The following is a 17767-nucleotide window of genomic DNA, read 5'->3' on the forward strand; positions in this document are numbered from 1 at the left end:
GCCTTCTTCCCGGCCTCCTGCCTGTTAGAGGGAAAGATAGACTGCAGAGAGATGGCTCCCAGTGCCACCCCCACCCCCAGGCTGTGGCCACCCCCACCCTGGATGCCCCTGTGTCTACCACCCCTCTGTGCCTCTGGAGGTGTCCGGTGTGCTAGGTGCCTTCCAATCCCTCTGGCCCCACAGAACTGAGTCGGACGCTGAGTACAAACTGCAGTTTATTAAGGCTCCAGAGTGAGAATTGGCACTTGGTTCTGGGCAGGGGAAGGGGTGTCAGTGGAACCCAAAGGAGCTGGGCCCAAACAGGTTGGAGGACCTCCCCCATCTCCCTACCCCCCAATAAATAAAGTCTCAGCTCCATCTCAGGGTGCTGGCACAGGCAGGAAGCCCTCACTGAGGAGAACCAGGGCTGCTGCCTCCTTCATGTGTCTCCCCACACTGGACCTGGCCACAGGTTAGTGCCCACAGGGCCTCTGTGGTGGTAGTACTCTGATGGGGCAGGGGCGAGACGTGCGACCTGCTCCCACTGGAAAGTTTGGGACAGGGAGCTGGTCTCCCCTGTGGCCAATCATGGTCCGAGGCTGCCCAGGGCAGGCTCAGATGGGGCCTGCATTGGGGACACTGTGCGTGTCCCAGGTCGGGGCCCAGCCTGGGCCACAGCTAGATGTGCAGCTCCGTGTCATCAGGTGGCTCCAGGCCGGACTCTGCGCTAAGTGCTGAGGCTGAGGGGCCCTGGGCCACCCCAAATGGCGAGACAACAGGTGAGCGAGCAGCCAGAGGAGACAGTGAAGGTGAGAAGCTGGGGGACATGGCAGCTGAGGACAGGGAGCCTTCGTGGCTGATGGGGGAGCGGTGAGAGGCCGGCGGGAAGATGGCCCGGGTTGCAGCTGTGCTGGCTGGCTTTGGAGGCACAGATTTGGCTCCTGGGTGGGCCACGGCAGTGATGAGGGGTGGTGGGTCAATACGGGGAGCTGGGGGACATGGCCGAGCTTCATCCTTGAGCCGGGCGATCTCTGTGAACACACTGGCCAATGGCTGGAACTGAGGGCACCAGCTCAGCAGGTAGTCCCAGTTATAGCTGCCACGGAGCTCTTCCTCGCCAGCCACAATGGCCGTCAGTGCACCTGCCACACATGGCTTGCCATCTGCTGGGAAGCCATAGTCCCCAGTGGGTGCAGGGCTCAGGCCACATCCCCCCAGGAAGGCCGTGGCAGTGGCTGGGGGGCCCTCTTCCCGGTACAGAGTGGCTCCTGCACCTGGCAGCAGCAGCCCTGCCTTTCGGCCCTTATACCAGGTGTCGGGGGCAGGTGGCTCACAGGATGTGTCACTCAGTCCATCTGCATCCTGCTGAATGCCCGAGTCGGGGCCACGGGCAGCGAGTGAGGAGGCCACACTGGCCACACGGGGGAACTCGTTGATCATGCGGATCTCGTCATCCTCCGCAGCCTCTGCTGAGCCTCGGCCGCTTGAATGGGAAGGGTCCAGGGAGCCACCCCGCGGGTAGGGACCTCCAGCTCCTGGCCCACCATAGCTGGGGAGAGTCTGGTGATACAGGTGCTCTGAGGGTGGTGGGCTGGGTGGCTCCCGGCCCAGCTTCTGCAGGGAGCCACTGGCTAGGGGTGCTGCCTGGGACATTGGGCCAGGCGCTGCCTCTGCCTTGCGGTTACGGGCCCGCACCAGCCCAAGGACCAGGGCTGCCAGTGCAAGCACCACCACCACTCCCAGGGAGGCTGCCACAGCCCCCACCAATAGCAGGTTGAGGTCAGGTGCCAGGCCCAGCGCCGTGTGGGTGATATCCACGGTCACCGGCACTGTGGCACTCCTCGAACCAGGCAGAGGCCCCCGTGCCACCACTTCCAGCCTCAGCTCTCGTGGTGCCTCACGCCGGGTTCGGCCCCCACCCCCAGAGGGGCCTGTTCCGCTGCCTGGTGCTCGGCTGTCCACCCGCAGGTACAGGGCACCTGTAGTCTGGTTGATACCAAAGTAGGGAGAAGAGGTGGCAAGGGAATAGAGCACTAGGCCATCGGCACCTCCATCCTCATCGGTGGCCTGCACGTGACCCAGGCTGTGGCCACGCCGGGCACCTTCTGGCACTTGGAAGTGGAAAGCTGGAGCCAGGAACACCGGGTCATACTCATCCTCGCCAGTCACCAGCACGGACACAGTGACCGAGGCGGAGAGATTCCCAGCGTCGGCAGCACCCACCAGCAGCTGGAAGCTTCCTGTGTGCTCGTAGTCAAAGGCCACTCGTGCCCGCAGCTCCCCTGTTGAGCTGTTCAGTGCAAATGCCTCACGTCCCTCAGGCCCTGGTCCAGCCTCCAACAGGGTGTAGCGGAGCCTCCCGAAAGCCCCGGCATCCCCATCAATCGCATGCAGAGTGGTCACAAGGGTGCCTGGAGGCTGGTTCTCCGCCAGGCTGGTGCTGAGCAAGCTCAGTGGGAAGGCTGGGCCATGGTCATTCACATCCTGGACCTCAATGGTCACTGGTGCCAGAGCAAAGTGTGCCCCCACAGGGTCTGCAGCCTGCACGACAAGCTGATGTCGAGCCTGGGTCTCACAGTCCAAGGGCCGGGCCAGTCGCAAGGCACCTGAGCTCTCATCCAGTTCAAAGAGCCCTGCAGGGTCACCCGAGCTGAGGGTGAAACGCACGAGGCCGTGAGGGCCAGGATCAGCGTCAGAGGCCTCCACATGCAGCAGTTCGGCTCCAACAGGGGTGTCCTCGGATACTGCCACGCGGTAGGATGCTCGGGTGAAGACGGGTGGGTTATCGTTGACGTCCAGCACGGTGACGGTGACCGGCACGGCTGAGCTGCGAGGTGGCTGACCCCGGTCAGCTGCAGCCACAGTTAGATTATACTGGGTTAAGCTTTCAAAGTCTAGAGGCTCAAGCAACACCAGGCATCCCAGTGCCTGGGGGCCTAGTCCACCACTCTCCCCAGCTTCAGCAAGACGGGGTTCCAGCTGGAAGACTCGGCCCCGGTTGCCACTGACAATGCTGTAGTCCACAGTGGCATGGGTGCGGCTTCCGTCAGCATCTGTGGCCTCCAGGGTGAGCAGGGTGGAGCCAGGGGGCAGATCCTCGGTCACAGCCACACGGTAGTGTGGCAATGTGAAGCTCGGGGCGTGGTCGTTCTGGTCCTGCAGCTGTACATGCACTGTGGCTCGGGCTGCCCGGCCTGGCATCCCATGATCTCGAGCTTCCAGCACCACATCCACCACTCCTAGCCCCTCATGGCCCAAAGCCACTGTTCCCGCTGTCGTGAACAAGGTCCCTGAGGTGAGAAGGGAATGGAGAGAAACATGAATTCAGCAGAGGCTATGGGTGAACAGAGCAAGTGACCCTTCAGGGCCTAGGATATGGCCTCAGAAGTCAGGCTCCAGGGACTAGCCCGTGTGCTGGGAGATTATGGGATGGCCTCCAGGATTCAGGGAACGGCTTCTAGACATGCAGCCAGGACAGGGCTTAAAATAGAGACAAAGGAGGGAAAATGTCCTCCTTGGGTAAGAGATCTAGGTGTTGAGTTCGGACAAGAAATTCTAGGAAGGAGGTCAGAATATGGCCCAACACAGTCAAAGATACAGGCTCAGACCGGGGCAGGACGCACCGTTGTTGGGGTCAACACTGAAGCCCTCAGCAGGGGAAGCCAGGTGGTAGGAGATGTGACCATTGGCACCTGAGTCCCGGTCAGTGGCAGAGACGGAGAGAATGGCACTGCCTGGGGGCGTGTGTTCCAGCAGCGTCACCTGAGGTATGAGGACAAACGTTTATGGCCATGCTGCCCTGCTGTCCATTCGGCCTGTGTTCTGGAGGTTGGTCCCAGGAGCCGTACTTGGTATCCATTCCAGCTTGGAGCCCATACTCCTTAGTATTTGAACTGTCCACCTTTCCCCATTTTGGGGCATGGGGCAAAGAACCTGGATACAGTTCCCAGGCCTTGCAAGGCTGGTTTGAGATGGGACCTTTCCCCCTCCCTCCTAGAGCTCCATCCCCAGGTCAATTCTAAGGTCCAGCCAACTCAGACACTTCTAGCCTCCTCACTTCTCTCCAACATGAACCAACCTGGGTCTGGGTGTGGGGACATCCAGGGACATTGGTACCTGGTAGAGGCTCTGTGAGAAGACAGGTGCATTGTCATTGACGTCCTCCACGAGCACCGTGAGGTTGGCACGGCCCTCGTGAGGCCCATCATGCGCCAGCAGCTGCAGGTGGTAGCGGTCACACTGCTCAAAGTCCAGGGGGCCTGTGAGGGAGACACGGCCTCCATAGCGGCCTACGCTGAAAGGATCCTGGGGTCCAGATGAGCTCAGCACATACCAGAGCACCGGGCCGGAGTCCACGTCATTCCCTGTGACCTGTGCAATCTCTGAGCCCAATAGTGCATCTGCAATACGTGGGACAAATGTGTTTGGCATGGTCCAAGATACCTCTGGAGCCCCAGAGTGGGGAACAGTGCCACCCTACCACCCTTTGTACCTCTTACTTTACCCAGCCCTCACCTTCAGATACTTGGAGCTCCCAGGGCTGGGGGATGGTGGGTCGATTGTCATTGGTGTCGATGACCATCACGGTCAGGGTAGCTGAGCCCACCAGGGCTGGGCTTCCTCTGTCTGTGGCCATCAGTACCAGCCTGGACATAGTCAGGTGGAGCACAATTGGGGGAGGGGTCTGGGGATAAGGGAGAACACTGGGCAGGGCTAGGGATACTCAGAATGTGGCCTAGGAATTGAAGGGGATTCAAGGAGGGACTTGAAGTTGGATGGACCCAGGGTGGGGTCATGGAGTCTATAGAGCCAGGGCTCACCGTGTTTCCGCCCAGATCTCACGGTCCAGGATGGCTGTGGTAGTGATAGCGCCTGAGGCTGGGTCTACATGAAACAGTCCCCGCGCTGGCTGGGATGCAGCCAGACTGTAGGAGATCTGTCCACTGGGGCCTTGATCCAGGTCATCTGCCTCCACCTGGTGGAAGTAGGAGGCTGCTGGCACTGGCCTGGGCACAGACAAGTCTGACCAGCCTTTCCCCCATTTTCCCATCATATCCCATACCTGCAGCAGGGGCCCCTCCAAGGGCCTGGATTCAGGCAGAAAGGCCACGTAGTGGGGCTGCAGGAAGCGGGGGGCATTGTCATTGGCATCTTGCAGGGTTAGGGTCAGCACAGAGAAGGCAAAGGCTCCTCCGCTCTCTGCCTGCAGCACTAGTCTCAGCCGTGGATTTGCCTCAAAGTCCAGCCCCTCTGCTGAGCGAACTGTGATGGCTCCTGGGAGAAGGCAGAATGCATCACTGAATGCCCCTTCCTTGCCCTGGAGCCTTCCTCTCTGAGGCCTCTTACTCAAGGGCAGTCCCTCCCCCACCAGAGTCTCCTTGGGCCCAAAGGGGAGCTCCTCCAGGAGCCTGTCCCTTCACAGAGCCCCCTGCTCCTGCCCCTTACCTGTGTTAGGCTGGATGGAGAATGTCCCTTTCTCATTCCCACTGAGAATGCTGTAGGTGATTGGTCCATTTGAGCCCCCTGTGTGGATAGCCTTAGGGGAGGCAATGGGAGTCCCTGCAGAGAGGATGGTATTGGCAGGACTGTAAGCACTAGACTGAGGGAGTGTGGGGGCCATTTTTAGTAACTCCAGCCCATGCAGAGATATATGGCTGGGAGACACGGTTGGGACCCACCTGGGGGTGCATTCTCACGGAGCACAGCTTCGCCACTAGCACGGGGAAAGCGGGGTCCACGTTCAGACTCCCCCTGTAGCCCCACAATGACCACACCGGTGGCAGAGCGAGCAGGACGGCCAAGGTCAGTGGCCACGATGAAGAGGACACGATCCCGGGGGCCCAAGCCTACAGGGGAGCGGGTCACACGGATTTCACCAGTGTAGGAGTCCACAGTGGTGCCAGGAGGTGGTGTGCCTGCCAGCCTATAGAGGATGGAGGCATTCGCACCAGCGTCACGGTCTTCAGCTCGCAGAGTGGCCAGAGCCAGGGTCGGGGTGCTGAGGCTGGGGCCTGGGCGGGGCAGGCGCAGCCTCAGGGGACTAGTGGGGAAGGTGGGTGCATGGTCATTGACATCACGCACTGTGATGGTGACAGGCACCGTGGTGCTCAGGGGCCCAGCAGCTGCACCATCCACCGCACTCACGGAGAAGGAATAGCTGGAACACTGCTCTCTATCTAGGGCTGTGGCTGTACGCAGTTCCCCGGAGCTGGGCTCCAGCAGGAAGGCTCCTGCTGCACCTGCACCCAGGTAGTAGGTCACATGGCCATTGGCCCCAGCATCAGGATCATGAGCCTGTAGCTGCAACAGGAGAGTTCCTGTAGGGGCATCCTCAGGCACCTCCACAGAGTAGGCAGGTACAGGAAAGGCTGGGGCATGGTCATTGGCATCCAGCACTGTCACTGTCACAAGCAGAGTGGCACTGAGAGCTGGCTGGCCTCCATCCCGGGCCTCTATCCGCAGCTGGAATGCTGGTTCCACCTCTCGGTCTAGTGGTCTCATGGTACCAAACTCCCCAGAGGTTAGATCTAGGACAAAGGCTCCTGATGGATCCCCATCTGCAGAGAAGGGCATACACACATAAACATACACGTATCAGCCCATGGGAGTGGGACTGATTTATAGGCAACAGCAAAGAATGAGATAGAGAGGATGGAAGGAAGAGGAAGGAGAGGGAGAGAGGAGGAGAAGGAGAAAGAGAAAGAGACAAAGAGAAAAAGAAAGAGAAAGAGAAAGAAATTGGGAGAAAGGCAGAGAAACAAAGATGAACACAGAAGGCGAAGAAATACCTTACTATAAAGCAGCTGATCTTAAGAGTGTGGTCTGGGAACCTCTAGGAGTCTCTTAAGACCCTTTCACGAGAGTACGTAAGATCAGAACTATTTTCATAGCAATACTAAGACACTAAATGCCTTTTTCATTCTCATTATCTCACACTGTACAGTGGAGTCCAGATGGTATATGTGATGACATCATCACTTGGATGGTTAATGGAATGTGTGCTGATATATTCTTGTGTTTTCTAGAATATTCTAGATAGACAGTTTAGGATATAAACATGTTCAAAGATTCATTCAGTTTTTGCTGGCTTACCTTCATTTATACCTGTTATAATCTTTGCAACCTCATTACTATCCAACAAACTGTTATTTGAAACATGTGCCTATGCAGAAATATGTTAAGTAGTATACTTCACTGGCTTGCTTTGCAATATTTTGTGTCTTCTTAGCTTTAATATCTAATATACTATTGATAAACGTATATATTTATATTACATATTTATTATAATGTTATATCACACTATTTTATTATATAAATAAAGCTTTTCAGGGATCTCAAAAATTAAGCAAGTTGCCCAGCCGGTGTGGCTCAGCAGTTAAGTGTTGACCCAGGAACCAAGAGGTCTTGGGTAGATTCTGGTCAGGGCACATGCCTGGGTTGCAGCTGGATCCCCAGTAGGGGGCGTACAGGAAGCAGCCAATTAATGATGTTTCTCTCTCCTCGATGTTTCTGTTTCTATCCATCTTTCTATCCCTCACCTTTCATCTCTCTCTAAAAAACAACAGCAAAAAATAAAAACATATTTTAAAAAAGCACCAATTTCGTTTTAAAAAATTAAGCATGTTAAGGGTTCCCAAGACCAAAACGTTTGAGAACAACTGTTGCTCTACAGGGACAGACAAGAAAGAAAAAGAAGCAAAGTTAAAAATAGAGTCATAGAGGGAGATAGAGCTGAAGCAGCACAGGAGACACCCAGAGACAAAGATATATGCATGGGAAAGAAAAAAGAGGAATACATAAGGAGAATAAAAAGGAGACCCTGACACATTGAGTGTGACATAGGCCAACATGGAGGATGTGGTTCTCACCCAGGATGCGGTACTGCAACTGCCCATTTGCTCCCACATCTGGGTCAGAAGCCCGCAGCGTGGTAAGGGTCTGGGGGTCCTGGCCCTCGGGTACTTCCAGGGAGAGATGGGCACTCCCAAAGGTTGGGGCATGGTCATTCTCATCCTCTACAGCCACTCGTACTGTGACATGGGTCAACAGCGGAGGTGACCCCCTGTCTCGGGCATACACTATGAGGAAGGAAAATCAATGAGCTCTAGTCTGCTCCCATCCCATGGAGAAATCCATACCACACAGTGTTCACACGCATTTACCAGGTGCACACACAAAACAGAAAATGTCCATCTCTCTACACCCCACAAGCACATAGGTGCCTACATGTGGACATGCACACATAAATATACAGGTTTCAGAGCTGTTACTTTCTTCTCACCTCCCATGCTTGGTGCATGCAAGATGTAGCGGTGGTGTGATATTAAATGAGGTATCAAAAGATTTGGGTTCAAGTTCCAGCTTTGCCCCTTTCAAGCCGTGTTAGCTTGAGCAAGTCAGTTCACCTCTTAGGTACTCAAATATGCTCCTCTGTCAAATGACTGCAGTATAATCTGAGAGAATCCTAGAGGGCATAGCTGTGACATGCATTTGAGAGTTTGTGTCACACTGGTGACGGCCTAAAAATCAGTTGACCTTGCACTCTGCCAAATTGCTGACTCCCCAAAAGGATAAAAAAATGTAACAGAAGATGTGCTGTAATGGGTGGAAGCTTCTAGAAGGTAATTGGGGGTTTTGCTTATGTAACACTGGGGATTACAACACCTCTCAGGTTTTCAGGGTCCTCTTAATGTGTACCTGTCAGGTTGATCTCCTCCTGTTCCTCCCGATCCAGGGCCCGAAGAGTTGTGAGAACTCCAGTGTCTGGGTCCAGGGAGAAGCTCTCGCCAGAGATGCCTCCATAGGTCACCTGCCCATTGGCCCCTGAGGAGGGGCAGCATGGAGGATGATTATATATATATATATCCTATCCTATCCTTCCTATCTAATAAAAGAGTAATATGCAAATTGACCATCACTCCAACACACAAGATGGCTGCCCCCATGTGGACACAAGATGGCCACCACAAGATGGCCAGCAGGGGAGGGCAATTGGGAGGGACCACACCTGCAAGGGAGGGCAGTTGTGGGCAATCAGGCCAGCAAAGGAGGGCAGTTGGGGGTGATCAAGCCTGAAGGGGAGGGCAGTTAGGGGGTGACCAGGCTGGCAGGGGAGGGAAGTTGGGGGCAAGCAGGCCTGCAGGGGGGAGCAGTTGGTGGGGGGGACCAGGCCTGCAGGGGAGGGCAGTTGGGGGGGAACTAAGCCTGCAGGGGAGGGCAGTTAGGGGTGACCAGGCCTGCAGGGGAGAGCAGTTAGGGGCAATTGGGCTGGCAGAGGAGTGGTTAGGGGGTGATCAGGCGGGCAGGCAGAAGCGGTTAGGGGCAATCAGGAAGGCAGGCAGGCAGGCAGGCAGGCAGGCGAGCAGTTGGGAGCCAGCAGTCCTGGATTGTGAGAGGGATGTCCGACTGCCCGTTTAGGCCCAATCCTACCGGGTTCGGGCCTAAACGAGCAGTCGGACATCCCTGGAGGGGTCCCAGATTGGAGAGGGTGCAGGCTGGGCTGAGGGACACACACCCCCCGTGCACGAATTTCGTGCACTGGGCCTTTAGTATATATATATTCCTTTCTTGCCCTAGTCCATCCCTCTCTCAAATCCCCCACCCTGCAAGGTCTTACCCAGGTCTGGGTCGGTTGCCCGCAGAGTGAGCAGAGATGTGCCAGGCGGGCTGTTCTCCCGCAAGAGTACGCTGTATTCCTGCTGCTGGAAAGCCGGTGCCTCGTCGTTGACATCAGCGACACTGACAGTTAGGAGCTGCGTGGCTGAGCGCGGTGGGGAGCCGTGGTCGGAGGCCACCACAGTCAGGAGGTGCTCAGCTCTATGTTCACGGTCCAAGGGCCGCACCAGGGACAGCGCTCCTAGGTGATCAGTAGAGCAGGTTGGAAGGAAACCTCCGCATTCCCTTCGCATCACACCCTCCTCGCACCTGGCCACCGGGCACAACTCACCAGTGCTTGAGTGTAGCCGGAAGTAGCCGTCCCCGCCAGCAGCCAGGCGATAGGTCACGCGTGCGGCTTCGCCCAGGTCCGGGTCCCGGGCCACCACGTGCAGCGCCACGGGCCCAGGCGGCTGATCTTCGGGGAGGCGCACACGTGAGGGCGAGGCGAAGACTGGAGCGTTGTCATTCTCGTCAGTGACAAAGACACGCGCGGAGACGCGCGCCGTGCGGCGGCGGCTGGCATTGGCGGGCCGGTCGGTGGCTTCCACCAGCAGTAGCATTGCGGGCGTGGTCTCGCGGTCCAGGCCCAGCGGCGCGCTCAGTGCCCCGGTGCGCGCGTCCAGGCGCAGCGCGGGCGCGGGAGGCTCTTGGCGCAGCAGGCGGTAGCGCACGTCGCTGTTGGGGCCCGGACCGTCGGCGTCCGAAGCACGAAAAGTGTACAGCGCAGCGCCGGGCTCTGGGTTCTCCGGCAGCGCCAGCGCCAGAGGGTCGCGGGCGAAGGCCGGCGCGTGCTCGTTCTCGTCTTGCACGCGCACCTGTACGCGCAACAGTCGCGCGCCCGCGCCGCCCGGGCCCTCGGCGCGCACCGTGAGCGCGCGCCACGCTGGGCCTGCCTCAAAGTCCAGCGGCCGCGCCAAGTACAGGCGCCCCGAAGCCGCCTCCAGCGCGAAAGTACCCTCTGGGTCCGCGCCGCCCACCAGGGTGTAGGTTAGTGCTCCCACACCCGCCGGCTCAGGCGGCGCCACGGAGCCCAACAGGGAGCCAGGCTGCAGCCCCTCGGCTGCTGTCACCGTCAGCACTACAGGCACGGGTGCCGCTGGGTCTGGCTCTGAAGGATCTGGTGGAGGCTCAGCCGAGTGAGCTGAAGGAAGCACCTGTTGTGGATGGAGGCAGGAGGAAGAAAGCAGGGGGACCAGTGTAAAAAGGGGTCTGGGTTTGCCCATGGGTAGCAGGAAGGGTGCTCAGAGTAGCCTTAGGAGAAGAGAAAAGGACCCAATGAAGGTGGGGCTATTGGAGGTGGGTCCACAGCAGGGGCCAAGTGGACAGATTGGAGGCGGGGCAGCCATACCTGCACCAGCAGCTGGAGGCTGGAACTCCGAGGAGGGCTGCCTTGGTCATGAGCACTCAGCGTCAGCACATAGTGGGGCCGCTCTGCTCGGACCAGGGGTGCTGCAGTGAGCAGCTCCCCTGAGTGAGGGTGCAGAGAGAAGAGCTCTGAGCCAGGACCTGGGGATAGGCAGTGGAAGTGTGAGGGCCTGGGTCCCAGAGCTGGGCAGGTCATGAGGGTGTGTCACACCCATCAACTCCCTTCTCTCCACCCCCATACCAGTCAGCGTGTACAGGATGGTCCCATTCTCCCCTTCATCTGGATCCTTGGCCTGCAGAGTCGTCACCAGTGTCCCTGGAGGCACTCGATCTGGTACCTGTGGGGATACACAACTTGCATACAGTTGTCTCTTTCCTGTTCTTGAGACAACCCAGGATGGAGTTCCCCTCACCTGTGTGCAGACAGAGCCCCTTTTTTGCTCTCACACCTGTTCCAAAAAACATCTCTCTTACCTACACCTACAGCTTTATGGGGAGACGCCCATTCCCTCTCACTTCTTCAGGATAGAGTCCTTCCCCGCTCACATACCTGTATAGGGAGGCCCCCGCCAGCAACCCCTGAGGCCTGCAGGAAGCTGGGACTGTTGTCGTTGAGGTCGAGCACTGCGATGTGCACGGTGCCTGTGGTACTGCGGGGTGGGCTCCCCCCATCCTGCACCCACACCAGGAGCTGGTAGCTGCTCTGCCGCTCTCGGTCCAGGGTTTGGAGGGTGGTCACTTCTCCTGGGAGTGCAGGAGAGGGGTCATGTATGGAATAGCTAGGGATGCAGAGCCAGAGGCCTGTTAACTGAGAAGCTGGGGTTTGGGGATGTGTGGGAGGGAAACCCAGGGTGAAACTCCAAGCTTAGTGCTGGTCTTCATGACCAGGCTCTGGGGATCCTGTCTGATGCTTTACCAATCTGATGAGGCTATGGGGTCTCAGAATTTGGGTGGCAGTACTCACCAGTCTGGGGGTGGATGCGGAAGGCCTTGCTGTCTTCTGACATCTGTCGTAGGCTGTAGGTCAGGCGTCCATTGGGTCCCGAGTCTCGGTCACTGGCATAGACCCGGCCCACACTGGTCCCTGGGGGCTGGTTCTCTGCCACAGCCAGGAAGGTGGGCTCCTCAGACAAGCGGGGACTGTGGTCATTCTGATTGAGGATGCTGACCCTTACAGTGGCCGTGCCTGTCTGCTGCCCCAACTCAGCTTTGGACCCAGACACTGCCATTACCTTTAGTGTGTACAACTCCTGGGACTCACGGTCCAGTGCTGCCCGCACCCATAGCCACCCACTCTGTGGCTCTAGACCAAAAGGGCTGCTTGGCCCATCTCCTGCAAGGTGGTAGGTGACAGAGCCCCCATCAGGTGCTCGAGCCTTCACTTGCAGAACCTGAGTTCCAGGGGTGGTGCCTGAGGGCAGGTCCACACGGTAGGTAGGGCTGTCGAAGTGGGGAGCCAGCCCACGGGTCACCAAGTCCTGTACCACCACCCGCAGGCGAAAGTGGCTGGTGCGGGGTGGGGAGCCTCCATCCCGGGCTTCCAGGTCTAGTTCATGCGCTGGCCCCCCTGGGGCCCCCAGAGGTCCTATAAGTCGTACGTGGCCTGTGGTGGGGTCCACAGTGAAGACCCCGCCACCTCCAGCAAGAAGGTTAAAGGTGACTCGACTGTTAACGCCTGAGTCTGGGTCCAGAGCACGCAGTGTATAGATGAGGGTCCCTGGGGCAGTGCTTGGTGGCAGCAATACTGTGTCTTCAGGTGCAGGGAAAGCAGGGGAATTGTCATTCACATCATCCAGCAGCACACGCACCCGAGCTACAGCGAAAGCTGGGGGCACTCCACTGCTTGCCCGCACCTCCAGCTCCAGCACTGGCCCCAGCAGCTCCCGATCCAGAGGGCGAAGTGTCTGTAACAGCCCCGAGGCCCCATCTAGGGAGAAGAGTCCTCGGGGATCCCCACCTGATAGGACGAGTGTCACTGGCCCCAAGCGACCTAGGGAAAAGAGAGTGGTCAGAAAAGAGATGGAGGGGCACCTATTGAGTTGGGACCAGACTCTGATCCCAAGAGGGGTTACACAATGCTCACTCCTGTGCCTTTCAAAGGAATAGGGGGGGGGGCAGGTGTTGGCAGAGAAACTGGATGGCACTAGGGTCATATTCACATGGCTGAGGATAAAGCAGAGTGCCTGCTCATGCCCAAGAAGGTGTTGGGAATTGGAACCAGAGTGTTTTGTATTGGGGCTATCTGGGGTACCCTGAGATGGAGACCGAGGGTTATAACGGGGTGTCTGGGTATGGCGCTAAGTGGGAATAATGATAAATGATACCTGGTGGGTTGTGTGCCTGGACTATGCCCACACTGGTGCCTGGTGCCACATCCTCTGGCACAGAAAAGACATACTGTAGTTGTTCAAATATGGGTGGTATGGGGGTTCCAGGCACAATGCTGATGTTGACTCGGGCACTGGGCTCTGCCTTCAGGCCACCTCCATCCTGAGCCCCAATCTCCAGCTGCACCACAGAGCTGACCTGCCTGGCCAAGGGCCAGGCTACTGTCAACAGCCCTGGGAAGAGAGATAGAGCAGAGATGTATAAGGAAACAACAGAGTTGAAAGGGGGGCAGTGCTTCATTTAGGCAGGTGGGAAAGGGGTGTGGGATAAACCCTGGGTATAGAAGGATCCTCACCTGAGTGCTCATCCAAGGCAAAGAGTGGGGGGCTATTGCCAGCCAGGATGTGGTAGGAGAGTCGCCCATGGGGCCCCTGGTCAGGGTCATGAGCATGCACCCTCAGCACGGCTGTGCCTGGTGGACTCTGGGCGCTCAGACTGGTAGCATACTCCCGTGGATAGAACTGAGGTGGGTTATCATTCTCGTCTGACACAAACACCTTCACATACACTATGGACTTGAGGCCTCCCTGGTGAGATATGTAGCCATAAGTCAGGTGGGCTTTATCTGGCCCTGGTGAATGCTCTATCCCAATGTCCCACCCTGCCCACGGTCTGCCCACTCACCCCATCCACAGCCGTCACCGTGAAGTCGAAGCTTGAGGGCCCCTGGTCACGGTCCAGGGTCTGAGTCGTGCACACATCACCACTGTGGGCATCAATGCGGAAAGGGGGAGACCCCAAGGCCCCAAGTCCAGCACCCAAGGAATAGGAGAGGAGGCCAAATGGGCCACTGTCTGCATCTGTGGCTGTCACCTGCGGGAGAGGCTGGGGTGAGTGTTGCCACATCTTTTTGGCCAGAAGAGCCAGAGATACATGGCAATTAGGAGGAGCAGGCCCTGAGCCACCTGGGGCTCAGAGTCTCTAGATCAGCCTTGGGCAAACTATGGCCCGTGGGCTGGATCCGGCTGTTCTATCTGGTTCTCTTGCTCTCCCCTCCGCTCCTTTACTTTGAATTTATATTAGTTCACACAAACACTCCATCCATGCTTTTGTTCCGGCCCTCCGGTCCAGTTTAAGAACCCATTGTGGCCCTCGAGTCAAAAAGTTTGCCCACCCCTGCTCTAGATGGTGGACACACAGAGGGAATTAGTAGGACATACACCAAAACACATTGCCTGTGTGAGGTTCCTGTGAGCCTCTTGTCACAATATTTTTGTCAACTTGTCAATAGATAACCTTGTTTTACGTGTGTTTCTGTTTAAAGACACCTAACTTAATATATATTACTAGAGGCCCAGTGCACAAATTCATGCACAGGTGGGGTCCGGCTGGCCTGCCCCAATGTGGCCTATCATGCTGGGCCAGCGGAGGGAGGGGAGAGGTTGGAGGAGGGTGGAAAGGGGATGCGGGAGGTTGGCCAGCCGGCCTCACCCCTGATCAATCGGGCTGCTTGGCCGGGCGCAGTAGGCATCATAGTGACTAGTCATTCAAGTCATTTGGTCGTTCAGGTGTTCTGGTCACTGGCTTTTTATATATATATAGATTGATTTGTTAACATTGAACACATGGCCAATGACACTATAACTCTTATCTGAACAAAGTTAATCTGAACACACATACTGTTTTCTCCATAAGGCACATCACAGCCTTCTTGTGCTTAGGAACACTAGACAGCACTTCAGCACCACACCTGGGGACCACTTTAAACAGCAAAATCACCAACAAAAAGCACAAAAATGCAAAAAACCTGGCACTAAACAGACTGCATGAAGGACTCTTGTTTACAGTATAAGAACTGAAACGTGAAGGCAGAGCCTGGCCATGTTCAGTCTCAGCTGAAACTGTGTGCGTTAGGTAATTTGAATTTTTCATCACTCTGCCCATGTCCGAGAATGACTGCAAAAGTTCCACAAGTATTGATTTTAGGGTCACACCTAAATTTTAGAGAGTCAGCAAACTGAGATATAAAATCTGCAGAGAATGAGGACCAATTTCACTTACGAAGAGGAGTGCTAAAGGGCTCTGACTGCAAATTCCTGGTGGATCACAGGGAGTGAATAACATCACCAAATCTCATCATCACTCCCAGCAGAGAACTGGCTGACTGGTAAAACTATAGAGGCTGATGTCATAGGGTTACTCTTTATTGAGTTTGGTCATTACAGAATGAGATCTGATTGATACTGGACTTTGATGACTGAAGTGATCAGGGTCTGCTCTATGGATTTATGGATGTGGCTCATGCAACTTTAGCTTCCCTTTCACCTCTCAAGCAAACTTCATTGGAAGTGGGAGCCGGAGAATTGCAGGTCTATATTGCAAGTCCAATATTGAAGTCATTCAGTTGTAGGGGCTCTCCAAAACTAAGAAATAGGGAAAGGCTTTCCTGGTTAATTCTTGATAATCTCCCAGACTGGGTCAGAAAAAGTTGAATGATTGGACACCAATATCAGGAGCCTCTGAACATTTCAGAGCTGGATCAGCAGGAGACACCATTCTGGGAGCTCCAAGGCCAGGATAGGGCCGGGCATACCCTAGGTCCTCTATGTGTATTTGTTCATTGAGTAAACGGACGTTCTGATTGCCTTGCCTTACAACAAAAACTTCTTTCAAACTGACTTTTATATCATGGGTGCACATTAGGGCCTCAATAGTGGGCTAGCTGGTGCCGACTGCGGTAGCCTGTGACAAAGTGCTCTTTGTGGATCCAAGGGCCTCAGGGTCATGATATGCTGTAAAAGGAAGTTGGAGAGTTCCCCTTTCTGAGCCAGAAAATGTTGCTCAGGGAGAAGGCTGGCCAAGGACTTCTAATGGTTGCCCGGGCCCTTGACAGAAATGATTTGTGCCATTGTTTACCCTCCTGAGAGACACTAAGACCCTGCCATGGCTGGACCCTGGAAACAGCTCCCGCTCCAACTCGTTACTGTGGCCGTGGGCCCGAAATCCCAGGAGACAAACTTCCCCTGCATCAAGCCTGCAGGCTGCAGGACAGCTGCGGCACCATCTCCAGAAGCTGTTAAAGACCTTTGCCCTCTGACTCGCTGCAGGAAGAAAGCAATAAATAGTGGTCAGGGGAAGTTGTCAGGAACTGACCCCAGAAGGCACAGCAGCCATTGACTGGAAATGACCAAGGCAGAAGTGAATTTCCCAGCCTCTGCAGCCCCTGCTCAGAGGTTCCACTGCAAATGCACAATCTCCATTTCAACAGGCTCTCCGCCCTGCTATCCAGCAATCTCTCCCCAAAGCTGTAACTCTTATCCCCACCCCACCCAAACCTCTCATCAAATGCACTATTTCAAGGACAATATAAAGACCCTTATCTGTGAACTCTCTAAAACTCCTCACAGACTACAAACTTACTGCGCCAGCCCATCCTGACCTCCTTCCCAGGTATTTCTCCCACTTTGACTTCTTGACACTACGCTCTCCAGTTTCCCCCCCAGTTTCCCCACCCCCCAGTCTTCCTTTGACCTCCCCTTACTCTGCCCATTGTTACAAGTTTTTGTTCCCTGGAATCTCGCCCTGGCCTTTTCTCACGCTACACACTTGCTTAGGGTCTTCTCTTCCACTTCTGTGGCTCTGACCATTGTCTATACTTTGACCCAGATCACTTCTCTGAGTTCCAAACTTGTAAGGTGCCTGCTCAACATCTCCACTTGGATGTCCTCACAGGCACCTTAAATCCAACCTGTCCAAAACTAAAGTCATGATCATTCCAAACCCCTCTCTAATGACTCTTCCATCCACACAGTCGCTCAAGCCAGAAATGTGTTCTTCCCTTTTCTTCTCCCGGTATATCAATCAACCAGGGACTAAGTAAATCCTCATTATCTCTCCTATTTGTCTATTTCTTTCCATCACCATTATCACTCTCCTGACCTAGGCTTGGGTTGTCTCTCCCCTGAACTGTTAAGTTCACAACTCATAGCTGTCTGATCCCCCATCCTTCCTCTACACCAGGGTTTCTCAACTCAGCAAGATTGACATTTTGGACCAGACAGCTCTTTGTCGTGGTGCATTATAGGATCCCTGGCCTATATCCACTAGGTACCAGTGGCACCCCACCTGTTGTGACAATAAAAAAATGTCTCTGGACATTGCCAAATGTCCCCTCCAGAGGTCAAAATCACCTCAAGCTGTGAACCACTGCTCTACACTGATCGTCAAAAGTACTTTTGAGAAAACAAATATCATCAGATTACTCAGAAAGCTTCAATGTTCCCAAAAAGCTCACACCTCGTGGCTTGGCTGGACTTTTCACTGTCTGGCCTCCCTGCAGTCTCATCTTCCACTCTCCCATCTCACACCCTCAAACAAGTCAGCCTCTCCCACTCTGTGCATGTCACCTCTGCTTGGTACCTTACTGTTCCATCCCCTC

At 55.7% G+C, this 17767-nt stretch overlaps 1 protein-coding gene across 1 annotated transcript in view; it reads right to left on the reverse strand.

Moving 5' to 3' along the window:
- Positions 1-199: 199 nt before the first annotated feature.
- Positions 200-17767, reverse strand: part of DCHS1 (dachsous cadherin-related 1) — a 34500-nt gene continuing 16932 nt past the window's right edge. Inside the window, exons 3-21 of the mRNA XM_080642399.1 lie at positions 14014-14202; positions 13685-13916; positions 13326-13562; positions 11966-12991; positions 11552-11745; positions 11243-11339; positions 10985-11142; positions 9926-10790; positions 9596-9835; positions 8677-8802; positions 7848-8057; positions 5658-6536; positions 5425-5538; positions 5042-5253; positions 4800-4954; positions 4495-4625; positions 4096-4379; positions 3603-3741; positions 200-3269 (exon numbers count right to left, since the gene is read on the reverse strand). Of these exons, the coding sequence (XP_080498525.1) occupies positions 658-3269; positions 3603-3741; positions 4096-4379; positions 4495-4625; positions 4800-4954; positions 5042-5253; positions 5425-5538; positions 5658-6536; positions 7848-8057; positions 8677-8802; positions 9596-9835; positions 9926-10790; positions 10985-11142; positions 11243-11339; positions 11552-11745; positions 11966-12991; positions 13326-13562; positions 13685-13916; positions 14014-14202 (8100 nt within the window). The 3' untranslated portion in view covers positions 200-657. The remainder of the gene's footprint in view (positions 3270-3602; positions 3742-4095; positions 4380-4494; positions 4626-4799; positions 4955-5041; positions 5254-5424; positions 5539-5657; positions 6537-7847; positions 8058-8676; positions 8803-9595; positions 9836-9925; positions 10791-10984; positions 11143-11242; positions 11340-11551; positions 11746-11965; positions 12992-13325; positions 13563-13684; positions 13917-14013; positions 14203-17767) is intronic.

Source organism: Plecotus auritus (assembly GCF_963455305.1).
Source record: "Plecotus auritus genome assembly, chromosome: 9".
Lineage (NCBI taxonomy): Eukaryota > Metazoa > Chordata > Mammalia > Chiroptera > Vespertilionidae > Plecotus > Plecotus auritus.